The 14,046-nt window shown below is 40.9% G+C and overlaps 1 protein-coding gene across 1 annotated transcript in view; it reads right to left on the bottom strand.

Annotated features, from left to right (window-relative positions):
* Positions 1–14,046, bottom strand: part of WARS2 (tryptophanyl tRNA synthetase 2, mitochondrial) — a 135,596-nt gene that overhangs the window by 17,415 nt on the left and 104,135 nt on the right. The window contains exons 2-4 of the mRNA XM_059823158.1: positions 5,900–5,974; positions 5,031–5,098; positions 3,719–3,976 (exon numbers count right to left, since the gene is read on the bottom strand). Coding sequence (XP_059679141.1) covers positions 3,719–3,976; positions 5,031–5,098; positions 5,900–5,974 — 401 coding nt within the window. The remainder of the gene's footprint in view (positions 1–3,718; positions 3,977–5,030; positions 5,099–5,899; positions 5,975–14,046) is intronic.

The raw sequence follows: 14,046 nt of genomic DNA on the forward strand, positions 1-14,046 counted from the left end.
CATGAGAGGTATCTGTTCTCACCACACTTTTTCCCAGCAGTCGATCTGTGATTAATATTGTTCAGTCTTTTGTCTCTTGCTTGTATTGGAAAGGATGATAAAACACCCAAAAATTCTGGAGGCAGGTATTTCAGATAGCTCTGGATTAGAGATACAATCTGGATAAACCCTGCTGTAAATAAAAGCCTACTGTCAGTGAAACCCTTACCCAAATGCACATGCCTTTTGAGAAACAAAGTAATCAATATTTTTTTCACATATGGCAAACATATTCCAGAGAAGCAATACAAGCAGCAACAGGAAAGAACAGAAAGAGTAAGCCGAACAAACAAAAAAAAGACCCCCTCTTCAGCAATTCTAGACCATTCTTGCCCCAGTTAAGCCAGAGGAAGTAAGAGGACACAGAAGCATTTACAACAGTGACTGCATGAACAATTCCCTTAATGGGAGTTTACCATTACCAGCATATACTTTTGCAGTGCAAGAATTTCATTCTGCTATATACTGCTACAGAATCGGGGTGCTACCAGTCATTAGTTGTAGCTGGTTTTGGTGATTAAACCCAAAAGTTCTTATTTCAGAATAATTTCATCGCATGATGCTTGTTTAAAAGAAATGAAAAGAAGTGTTTATCAGAAGTAAGTGCCGTAGCACTTCTAAGATCTATAGATTTGGTAATTTTCAAGATAGAACTGAAGATACCGCAATAATTGTAGCACGTTGATCTACTGAGCACTCCCTCATTTATCAGTTTGATCTGGCACTGAAAGCGAGAAAGGTACTTTGCCCATAACCAAATGCCTAAACTAGTTCTCCATTTGCAGCTGGATTTTCACTGCTTTCTTGATGACCTCTGGAAGTACAACCTATTTCAGTATACAATTGGTTTTGGTCACTTTGCTTTACACCTCAGCCAAACGTTTGTAAACAAAATCGTGGCTTTTTGGACCACCCTTGGAGACTGCTACAGTGGTTGAAAAGGAGAGAAACTCCTTTTTTGAAAACTGAGCAATTACGAACCCAAAATCGAGCAATAAACTTCCTTGATTAGCAATAGCCACAATCCATCTTACACCTTTGTTTTTAGGAACAATCATCTCAATATTATGACATTCCATAACCTACCATCTGATTATCATACTAAAACAATAATCACATTAGCAAGGTTCCTGTCTCCTTTCCTCGCATCAAGAGCTACACGCAGATATTCCTTTTAATTGCTTCCAGAGAAACGTCTGGTCCTGCCAATGCAATTGTAACAGACCATAGTGCACCTCTGGGTATACCTGAGCACTATGTACAGCTTGAATAGACTTGGTTTTGGGAAGTCAACAAACCACTTCAGCCTGAACCATTACTGAAACAATCTGGATTCACAAATAACTGTAACAGTCCTTCTTCTGCTTGCAGCACAACAATGAACTTACAAAAATCCGCTAGAATCAGCCACTTCTGAAAGTTGTATTGATACACATGTGATAAGTATTAGTAAGAATATGGTTCAAGATATCAGACACTGCCCACAGAAAGCAAATACTTAATGGTTTAGATTGAATGAGAAGTAAAAACATTAGATCTGGACAGATAAGGACAGCCAGAAAAATTAAGATAAAAGGTAGTCTGTTTAACAGAGGCCAGCCTAACTACCGTAACATAAACCAGAATCATCTTTGGTAGAAACTTTTGTTTGATAAAGTTGAACATTTTTCAAGTCTAGCTATGTAAAGTTTTCCTTGCCTGTTGACTGTATTGGTTCTGTAGAAGCATCACTTACAGTCCTTCATTTCTTGAGTCTGATACTTTCTCTTTGGGGACCGAAAGACTCAATCTCTGTGAAAGATACAACATGCTTTCTGTGGCTGACTGCAATGTAAGATTCTCACTGCTAATCTGCTGGCTTCAAGGGAAGCCTGCGTGTTGGCTTTAGCAAGTCCTGGAACAGCAGTAGTTTAGCTTTTAGACTCGCAAGAACGTAAGAAAAGCAACACTGGAACAGATCAAATACCCATCTCTGACAGCAACCAACAGAAAAGAGCATAAGTACAGGAAAGCATAAATACTCTCCCAACTCTGGCTGCAGCACTTCCTGTAGAGGTGGCACCTCAGGTGTGTAACAGTCCTCAACAGATTTTTCAGATTAATTTGTCAAGTCCTTTTCTGAATTCATACACATTTCAGCATGCGCTCTATCCTCTGCCAAAGAGTTCTGTAACCTAATTGTGGACTTCATGAAATGCAGCATTGCTTTGCTTGTGCTGAATCTATCAGGTGTTAGCTTATCTTGATACCTGTTAGTTCATGTTCTTCAGTGGATAAAACAGTTGTTCCCTATTTATTTTCTCCACTTCACTTGCAGTTTTATAAACCTTTACTTTATTCCTCTCTAACCATAACCTGCAAATCATCTATCTTCTAGGCTGAAGAGTCCTCTCTGTGTATCTAGGCACTGATCCTGTGTTGTAACTAACCAAATTGTTCAGTTGCTTGAAAACAAGAAAAAAACAAAACTCCAGACTGGTTTTTACTGCATCACTGGCTTGTAACTGACCTTGCAATTACTCCAGTTAATGTCAGCCTCAATATGAATGAAGTTAAGTCAGAGTACAGCCAAATTAAAACCCAAGCTGGTAACTTATTTAAAAGGATAAGCAGATTTGAACAAAGGATAAATTAATTTAAACATATCTCTAATAGAATTCTGAGCTAATCTATTTAGATCGTTTTTTTAATACAGAGGAAAAGTGAAGCAGAACGTGTATCTGTCTTCATAACTTCAATATCCACCAGGCATACAGTTTGACAACCACAGGAAACTCTGCCTGTAAAGAACTATGTTCAAAGGAGGAATGTAATACCATGATTTTGTCTCGCACCAATAAAATTCAGACCCTGTGCACATTGCCTTCGCAGTTCTGTTGCGAGTCAGACATCCGTTTAAAGATGTCTTCACAAAAGCAGAAGCTATGACATATCTGCCTCTGTGAGAAATTAAAAGTTTGCCAGTTTAGAGTCAGTTACAGAAAGTTAATCAGGCAAGAAACTAAGTTGTGTTCCAGGAAAATGCAATAGACTAGACTGACACATGCCAAGTAGGAAGGTAAGCCCCATACCCTTTGGGGTGGTCAGGAAGCAAATAATTCACATATGAATTATCAGATCAGGTGGAAAAAGGTGCATATGAAAAGGAGGTTATAGCGAAGAAGGAAAAAATCTCAGAGAAGAATGAACTCCCTGGTGATTACGATGGAACTGATACAAAACTTACCGTGCCAATCACCTGTTGGAGATACCGTGCAGCTGGCAGATTAAGTGGTAAGTGCTGACACAAACCCATAGAAACATGTTTTACTTGCCTTTATGGTTACACAGACTATGTTTATGCATTTATGAGTTAACCTTTTGTGACTAAAGTGAGACTTACCAAGCTAAATTAATGCTCTCCTAACAAGTCTTTTCGGTATATTACTCATAACCTGCGCAAGCTCCTAGCTCTGCTTGGGAAATTTAAAATATATTTAACCCTAAATGAACTTCTCCATCATGATTTCAGCACTTCAAAACAGCAGCAAGGGATAAATTTGAAATCCAACATTGCTAACGTTTTCTAGGACCACCGACACAAAGGTGGTAAAGGAGTTCAGTAACGCTATGCTCATTCATTAACATGTCTGGAAAGCCACTTAATGAGAAACAAATCTAACATAACAGGAGCACTAACCAGCGACTGTCGGAACAGGCAGCACTTCTTTGGATCAATACCGCAGGCAATGATGGCAGCAGTGGTGTCCAGTATGTTCTGGCGCAGGACAGCTGGCTCCTTGGGCATGGTGAGGGAGTGCATGTCCATGATGCTGTAGAGCACTGAGCTGCACTCTTCCTGCAGATTCACCCAGTTCTGAATGGCTCCAAGGTAGTTACCCAGATGAGGCGTCCCAGTTGGCTGAATACCAGAGAAAATCCGATCCACGACCATATTCTGTCACAAAGCATTGGTAAAATTAAACACATGCAATTTTTTTGCCAGATTCTTTTATATTTTTAAGTCATTAATAAAGCCTCACTTACGCCTGTCTCTTCTCTCCCCCTGTCAGTGTAATAATGTATAAATTACCTCAGGATTGACTAAAAATGATCGCGGTAAGTCAGTCAAAATATTCTATCTTACTGCAGAGAGACTAACAACTAGCATAATTTTACGCTGCCAGACTGCATATGCAACCAAACATAGCTGTAAACAAGATCAGTGAAAACTAGATCTCAGAAAACAAATGGTAGCTTCTTTCACTCTTTTTTGCGCTGAAGCAGTGTACTCCTTTTTTGTACGTTATCCACTCTGATACAGAAACTTAGGATCACAGCGTAGAGAAATTAGAACATTTTTGTTGCAAACATACGCGATATCCAAGTAGATTGCCATCTTAACTCCCATGAACACTGAAGTCTTATTTTTCTAGCTGCAAAGAACATTTTGAGCGGTTCCTGAAAGAAACCTCGTCCTTGACCCAAAGGTCAAAGAATAATGGAAGAGATTATCAAAGTTCTGAAACTACCCATTTTGGCAGCAGTAGAGTTTCTAAAAGGGCTCTACAAAGAAATACTGCTATAGCTCAAGATCACACCTGGAATACTGTGGATGCATCAGTACCAGTAAAATGTCAACATCTGAAGAGAGTTCACAGAGAAGCAGCAAAAAATGATTAAGCAGCTGAGGTTGTGAGCAAAGATTAAAAAGCTTAAAACATGTATAGCTTGGCTAAGTGACAGTTACCATCTTGGAAAGTTTGTTTTCCTGCATCCCAGCCCTCCATCTGACCACTTTCTCACTGCCCCAAGCTGTCAGCGTATGATCAATTACCTCCCCGACCTTTCCAAAGAATTCCACCATATTCAGAAAGTAACTCAGCAATGTTTTATGTGAAAATGCTTGTTACGTGCCAAGTTGTAAGAGCGTGCAAGACTGCTCGACTTATAAACGAGGGTCCCACCAAGCTCAGCAGGGAGTCCCAGTCACAAAGCTGCCCAAAACAAACCCTCAGACTCTGTTGTGTGGCAGGAACATCAACTTCATTATGCCTCTGGCTACATGATTTTTTTCCTGCTAAATTTTATAAGCAACATCTATAACAAAGTAGAGAGAATTTATTTACTGATGTAGTCCGTTTTCACTTCTGTGAATCTCTTACAAATGTATGGGGGAGAAAAAAAATAATAAAGACCTACAACTATGAAACCCCACAAAACGGCACTAAAAGTCAAAGCCAAGTACCACTATTTTTAACTTAAAAAAAAAAAAAAGGACTTCAAATTGACTCAATTTCAACTCAGACTCAAGAAAAATTAATGAGAAAGTGTTTCCAAGTGGAATAGGACTTTTTTTTTAACATGATCTATAGTTCAGAAAAGCCTAGCCCGTTTCCTTCAAAATTTGCTGAAAAATTCTCTTTACTTTCAAAGTAAGTCTGTTTTTCAGATGAAGACAATTTTCTTATCCAATGTTTAAGTGCTTTTGCTGACAGGTAAGAGCAGGTTTGGGCTAGCGGCATGCTAATGTCTCCTGCTCGCACAAATGCCTACAGATTTAAGTCCAGGTGGTAACCCCCTCAGCCCATCCCAAAGATCTGCTTGACTTCTAGGTATATTCTTGAGTCAGTTTCTAAGTGCTCTGGGAGAACCTCCAGCACAGGAGCTGCAAGGTAGTCACTGCAATGAAAAGCACACCATTTCCTCCAACGGCAATTCTAACTTCCAGTTCTTGTGCCCCAGTTCTTGACCACCCAGCCTCTTTTCTCCATCACACAAAATGGAATTATGCTACTCAATTCCTTGTTTGCCATTTGATCCCCTGTTTTTCTAGGAATCTACATCAGAGCACTCATCACCACTCGCAGAAGCCCCTCACCTCCCACTAAGCTACTACCTGGCCCAAGGACTGCAGCCAGCTTTTTGTTAACACTGAGAAGGGCCAGGTGCTTGCCTAGAAAAAGAGGCATACAGAATGCCAACATACATAAATTAAACAAAGTCTTGTAGAAACTCGGGATTCACTAGGCTTCAGAGCTGTACTTCTATTATTACAGGCATAGAGCAGTTGCTAGGCAATGCAACAGGTACTTCACAGGCATAACATTTGTCTTTTGCTTCCCACGTTCCCGATCTTCACCAAGAGAGTAAGAGCTCAAGAAGAAAGCAAGGCTATACATAGATGATCACTAAGATGGTGATCTGCCCCTACAGGGATCCCAGAAGAGCGGGTTGTTTGTCAGAGCACATTTCCTCTTCTCATCTCCCTGTCTCCCCTCACTCAGTTCAAACCCTGATGCTCCTTCCCACAATTATTTCTCCCCTCAGAGCTTCCTGCTTTCCACTGCACATTTACATGCCTGTTTAACCACACTTTTCTACACAGGCTATAGCTTCTTACAGCCCTACTCTCCATTTTCTTATCAGATAGTTTCATCCCTCCCATGTTCCTGTATTCTTTTCTTCCTCCACCTGTGCTTCCCCATCCCCTGCTTCCCAGAAGAGCTCTTGCATGGTATATCAAGACAGTAAGGAGGCACAGAGTATGCCATATGGTAAGGAAGCTATTACTGCCTTGACTCCAGTGACTTTATGTAAAATATGTTTCCTACCTGCACTGTTAGAATAGCTAAGAAACTTTATGATGTTCTAGAAATCCTCTGTGGATGTGCATCAGATAAAGTATGTTAGGATGACCATGTTAAAGCACAGTGCAGAAATTGCACATCTTTCAACTGCAGTCCAGAAAAAGCATCACCTGAAACGTCTCCTGATGTTATTGCTTCTTTTCCCTGGGACCCTGAAGCTAGGGCTACTTCAGCGCAGAAACAGCTCTACCCCCGGGGTAACTGTCTGTTATACCAGAAAGCAGGAATCTCTGTGCAGTCAGCACAGAGCAGCTCACGTGCCAATACCTTGACCCAAAAAGAGCTGGCACCCTGAATCTGTGGAGCACAGTTCTGCCTACAAACCTTGTCGGTCCCCAGGCCACACAGGCTCCATTCCCTTTCAGCTGGAGTCCCTGCTTCATATGCTTCCCACGATATGTTCGTGATCTGCCTTTTCCCCCCTTCCCAGATCACTATAGATTAAGTCACTATGATCATACCTGACGTACTGGCAAACTTATGCCCCCTAATTTGAGAATCATACAAACAGATGGTACAAATGCAATAGAGACATTTAAGTAGGTAGTTTGAGAACATTTTTCACCAAGAAAATACAAGATGCCAGTGCTTCAACATCCACTATACATTCAGATTCTATACTAACTCCAAATATTTGAATGGTAACAATGAGCTAATTAAAGAGAGGTTTATTGCAACACTACATAAGTTAGCATCTGGTGAGACACTGCATGTTGGAAAGAAAACACCCAAGTACAATGTAAAATGGACACAGTTTCATATAACGAGATAACAAAGTTCTCTGTCTATCCACTAAAGAGTATACTTGTGAAAGCAAGCATGGCATCTTTAACGGTGCTTGTACGTTCAACTGGTAAACAACTACTTATAAAAGGTTTGTTCAGTATATGGGCAATAAATATCAAGTTAAACATGAGAAACAAACAGTAGCAGTATTGTACTGAGTCTAAGCTCAGCAATTACTTAACCCAAGTATGGAATTTGCAGAAACAAGTAAATCCAATAATGAAAACTGAGCTAGGCTGGACCTGGGTAAAGCACTAGCAAATACATTACAAAGAACAAACCCACACAGGCTCCCAGCTGAGGGACCAGTTGACTAGGAGTCTTTCATCTTTAACTCCTTTGATTCCATTTAACAACATAAAGCACAAGATGTTACAGCAAATACAGTGGTATGAAATATTCCATTGTGTTAGCAGAAGTCTATATTAAAAAAAGCCCCCACAAAACACCCTTAAACGAATCTTGGATTTCTAGCACTAAAAATATACAGAGAACATTGCTCCTTTGGAGACAGTTTATGTTCCCTGTTTGTTCACTCCGTGAGAAGCAGCGGGCAGCATAGCAGCGTGGCAGGGGAGTTCTGCCTGGTACCATGAAATCATGGGGCTGGAATGCACTTCAATGGAGCTGTTAGGTCAGGGGATGGGAGCTGTGTGCTCGAGAAAGTACTGGAGTTGGAAAAGGATAAAAACAAAAGGAGTGAAGACTTCCCAATGGAGCAGAGTGAAAGCCACAAGACATGCAGCTCCAGCCCACAGGCACTCACTCATTCAGACATCTGTGGTAAGCACAGTGTGAGCCTGCTGTTCGTATGTTTAACTCTGTGTGGTGTGTGCACCTACACCAGTAATGCTGCATGTTCATCTCCACTCCTGGTAAGAGTGTGGTATGTGACAGATGTTTTAACGTCTATTATTTGTTTTTTCTCAATAAGACTTCTGCATGGCAATTCCAAACACCACAGTGCATTTCTCAGCAGCATTTCTAAATGAAGCTTGGCCCAAAACCCAGTAAGATTCAGGTGTTCTCTTACCTAACCTCCTTTTTCATGAACAAGTGCTGCTCCCTATACTGAAAAACTGTCAACATCCAAATGCTCTCAAATAATCATGAATAAGCGCTATATTCTTGTCTCAGAGCTGAAGTCCGGCCCCGACACCCTGCCATACGGCCACATCCATTTTCAATGCAAAACAGTATACTGGAAAAGATATTAGCTGCCAAAACCCAAAGCCGCTCTCTTGGACCCAAGCAGAGCTTTTCTCATATGCCACACCTGTAGTAAGGAGAGCTACAATTGTCATGGCCTCGGTTCAGCAGCCAAAAAGACACTCATCCCCTGCTCATGAGACAAATGTGCCAGAACTGGAGAACACACCAAAGCTGCTAGAGTTAAGGAAATCCTACCTGCATGTCTCCTACAGGCCATCACAAACAGCTGTACTTTTAAAGGAAAGATGGTGTTAACAGCATGCTTGTCTGATCGAAAGCATTTTATGAGAGAGTATTAGTAAAGTCAACTTGATGCTGTTCAGTTATATAGGGAAATGTATGTATAATACACAACTTTCTCATGTTATTAATGACATGGGCAGACTGACTTGAAGACCACTGAATCCTGTATCTTTGAAAACCACCAAATCTTTAAAAGAAACATGCAAACTGCCTAAAATTTATACTCACAACAATCTACCAAAGCAAAAATTCTTTGAAGAAGGGGGGGTCAAAAAAATACAACTACCTTAGATGGAGTTTCAGTTTGTTTTTTTGCCCTTCGTGGTCCAAACTATTTTCACATAGTAAGCATGGTCAGCCATTCTGTATCAGAAAACACCACCTTTCACTATTTATAGGAAACCTGGAGAAGGAGGACAATCAATTTTAGGGGTTAAAACGTTCACCTCAGAAAGCAGACACAGGACTCTCTTGTCTGTTAAAGAGCACACAGAGAGGCTTCCCAGCTCTTCCGCAGCCCAGCAGCACTAAAGCCTAAAAGCAGCTATGCAGTTCTTTGGCTGCTGGTAGCTGTACATATTGCATTTCCAATTGTGTTTAAAAGCTTTCTGCAATCTCCAGAGCAGGATGCCATATGGTCCTTAAACCATCTGCAGCTGTAGAAAAAGTTCCACAATAAAGTTTCTCTATTTCATTCCATGACTTTCAGCTGACTCAAATTTACTTTGTTAATACCCTCTAATTTAGACATCTGTACAATTTGAGTACATATTACTCTGAGAGAAAGAGATATATATAATTGATATCTAAACAACACAACAGCTACAAGACATCTTTAGAAAAGTTAAGGATCTACCCAGGCAAAACATTCACAACCTTAAAAATGGCAATTAAAATATTAATAGTTACTTTACAAAAATCTGTGAAAACATGTCTTTCTTAATAATTAAACATTAGAGAGTCTGGAAGGTAGGAGTTCAAGATGCCTTTAAAAACAAGCATAGAAGTGTACAGCTAACCATAATCTAGAATTGTTTTTCCAAACTAAAAAATCAAGTGGAAAGCAAAAGACAACCCCACTGCTGAAAGCATTTCATTGTATCACCGACCATAAAGTTACAGGGCTCCTTCCATGAGCTCAGCACTACATCTGCAACATTTAAAATGGTAACTTGCCCTTTGTTTGCTAGTATAAGAAGCCACCTCTGCCTTCTTTAAAATTATAGGAAGTTACCCTGTTTCATTTTTATTTTTTTAAAGATTTTTTAAGACTTCACCAGGAAGATCTGTTGTTGTGTTTAGATTGATCAGGATAAGCGCCAGGCAAACTCAAGCATGAAAGGCTCGTCACACCGAAACACAAACCATGGATACAAAATACAGCTATTTGGAGAGGTAACTAGTGATTGGGGAAGCCTCAAACTGCGTTCATTCAAAAGAAGAAACCAATTCAAGTCTCTGAAAGTGCTGAGAATCCACACTGAAAAGATCCCCGCAGATCAAAACATCCCATGTCGCTAGCCAATTCTCAGTATCCTGACTATACCTTTCAAGCTTAGCTTTATGAATTCTGTGAGGGTTGAATACAAGTATTTACCTGTTGAATACATGTATTTGCCTGGCACAGTCAATAGAAAACTGCTTCTCAAATATGTAGTAAAATCAGCTTCTCAAATATGTAGTCAAATCAGTCATAATACAGTTCCTCCACTTCACAAAGGAGTTGCAAAAACAAAATAAAGTGAAAGCATTCACAGGACTTAAGGTTTCGGAGCCTCTCTTCTTTATAATGCCACATAAATATGGCCATCATAGACTTGAAATGACAGCAGACAAGCTACAATCATAAGGAAACCTTATGCCTACACTTTCATCTCTTGGCAGAGCTGCCAATAGACAATTCTCAGGATTGCTTTCTCCTTTTAATTTGGAGTAGGAAAACATTTATGCAATTACATAGAAGTATACATAAAAATGTGGCTGGTTAAGAGTCCGGTTTAGACCTATTACTTAATACAACAGCCCACAAGACGATGGCATTAATCCTTCCCTAGAAGCACAGAGGCAGTACATCTCCGCTTCTCCATCTACCCAGTGATGCGGGAGACGGACACTTATATTTTCAAGACCCCCACGAGCCAGATATAGAGATCTAAAAATCAAATCCCAAAGAGTCTTTTGCTAATTGTATCCTTCGAGTGACTGAAGGTAAGGACAAAGCTTCAGACTAACTAATTTCTTTGGACTTTGTTTATAAATCTGTCCCAGCAAGCTAACTGATGGGAGATAGTCTTATGCTTCTATCTATAATGTATCTAATAAATATTTTCATCTTTACTTTAAATTATAAAAAAGACTTGCTCACAAGCTCACCTTTGGGCTGAAACACACGCAAGAGATTTCAGACCCCAAACCCCACACTGTTACAGAAAATTATGACAGTATTACAATAGCAGCCGCACAACAGCAGCTGTGACCGAAATCGCCCCACAACCCGCAGTGGTGGTTACCATTCACATGCTATAGCATTTAGCCACTCTGCTTTATTTTAACAGCTATTTAGTTGGGGCAGAACAGGTGAAGAGCCGAGTGAGACCCGCAGCATCAGAGCTAATTCTAAACACAGGTGGTGGGCAGGACAGAGAGAGCGGGAAGCCGACAGGAGAATCACCGCTGACATCTACGACAGAGAAGATTGATGGCTTCCCTCTCTAGTTTTCCCCACTGTGTAGGCACGCAGGGGGTGGGGGAAAGGGACGGAGAAGCTGCTGTGCTGGCGACAGAACACACCACACAGCCTCCACAGCACCAGCACTGATTAATGAGACTGGAACGACTCAGGAAACAGCAAAGGATCATTCACAGACTTTGCTCTTCTTGTTATAATTTTATCCGCGGTGGTTCATTTCACCCTAGTTGTCCCAAACTGAAGCAAGTTCAAATTTGCCAGAGGAAAAGAAAATGTGAAAAGGGAAGAAAGAGCAGCATTAAGCAAACACAGACACAAGTAAAACATACAAATTGGAAAATTTGAAGTTTCAAACACAAAGATCCTCCCAACAGGGATCAAAAAGGGAAGGGAAAAAAGACCCAAAAACTTGCCTCAGCCTCGGAGACAAAAGAAATTCTTTGGCTGACAAAAGTCCTCAACTACTGCATCTTTTGCATCTATGATTTTTTTTTTATATTTTTTTATTTCCCTCATCAATACTTTGCAACTTCAAAGCTCCCGTTGCTAAAATGATATGCTGGTCTGTTAATATTGGGTTAGCAAAACCTGTCTTCAGACAGCTATTAAGCAGCAAAATGAAGGGAAACCAGACGAGTCAGATTTTACTAGCTAAAGCATAAATTTTAAAGCCTAATTGGGACAATTTAAGTGTTAATATTATTAGAGATTGAAAAAAAAATGAAGGAAAAGGGAAACTTAGAAGCAGTCTATGTACTACAGACTTTGCTTCATTTATTGCTTTTTAAGCAATTACTTCTCTGCAAACTTGCTGTAGAAACCTTTAAAACATGTTCATCTTGATCTGGTAATTCAATACATCAAATTCATCTGGTACAAATGCTATTTCATCATGCTTAATTCTTAAAATTAGGGATTAAAGATCTAACATTAAATTAGAAAGAAACATATTTAGACCAGAGCAAGTTTTCAGATAAATAGCTTCTGGGAAAGGATTAATTCGTCGCTCAGAATGTGAACTAAATGAAGATTTAAACAGCACTGCCTGGTACCCCTTTCTTGAATGTCAAATGCAGTTATATTTAAGCTTAAGTAAGATTTTAATATTTATATTTAAAATGAGAAACACATTTAAAGGAGGAACATTTACAGCACATACTAACCCCACCCTATAAATTTAACTCTGCCCTCTAGGGCTAGCAAAAGAATACAGTATAACTGCGTTTGGGTTAGGCTGCCCTCTCACGCTGCCTCGTTAAAGCTGACTAAGCAAATGGATCCTTTAATGTCATATGCTGCGTCCCGCAAATGTGTTCTCTCATTTGCCTTTATGAGCTCCACACGCCACTCAATGTGCTAGCGACAGCTGTACTGACAGACGCAAGGATTACCTACAGCAGGTTGCCGCAGTTCACGCCGCCACTCAACAGCAGGTACCTCCGGACCCGAGGCAGCCAGGGACCCTTCCCTCCTGCGCCCGCTGAAACAGGTTACACAAACTCCGGCTAGCAGACTTGTAAGCAGCCAGCAGTCTACAGAACAGAAGAGCTGGCTCAAGTGCTCCGCAGAGGTCCTAGGACAAGAAGCGCTGATAACATTTGACGGAGCGGGAAGGGTTTCTGCACAGTCGGTGAAGGAACCAACACTGGGCCTGCACGCAGCCAACGGTGGTCACCGATCTTATTCTAAACCATGACACTGCCTGATAGGCTTATTTTTCGTCTGCTGTGCTCCCTACAGTGTTCCACATCAAGTGGAAGGCCAGCACGCTGTGGCATCTGCTCGAAGCTGAGACATACGCCACAGAGGCGCAGCGACAGAGCAAGTCCAACACGTGCTGACACGTGCGCTACTTCTGCACCTCCTGGTTTTCAAAGACATACACAGAGCTGCAGTTACTGGTTCCAAATGGTCCAAGACAGGCAACAGCCTATCAGCCTTAACCCTGCGTTAACCATTCGCAAACCATTTACTTCCCTTTTTTTAAGCCAAGGCATAAAGCTTCTTCAATCAAACTACCTAGCCACAGACATTAACTGCAGGCCTTATCAGCCCATTTCACCCAGACTCAGTGGAAGGGTAAAGGAGTTAACAACACTACGTTCTTACAACTACCACATACGTAAGGTGCTAAGAGAGAAACCAAATTAGTGCCTCACTGACAGGAGGATGCAGCAGGAGCTAAGCGTGCTGAACCATCAGCAGGAACATTCTGGCCAGCTGGGGAAGGCATGAAGGTCAGGGCCAGTTCAGTACGTGCTGCTTCCACATCCATTAGATGACGCACACAGTGCTCAAAGCTGAAAATCTGATAGTTAGAGTACTGTAGGCATTGCTTGGAGAAGGTGGCACAAGGGAAAAGGAGAGGGAGCAGAGACACAGGCTTGTTACACTGTGGAGAACACCCCTAAGACAAAATCCATAGAAAAACCAGTTTACTGTTCATTG

This window comes from Gavia stellata, chromosome 1 (assembly GCF_030936135.1).
Source record: "Gavia stellata isolate bGavSte3 chromosome 1, bGavSte3.hap2, whole genome shotgun sequence".
In the NCBI taxonomy this organism is placed as follows: Eukaryota; Metazoa; Chordata; class Aves; order Gaviiformes; family Gaviidae; genus Gavia; species Gavia stellata.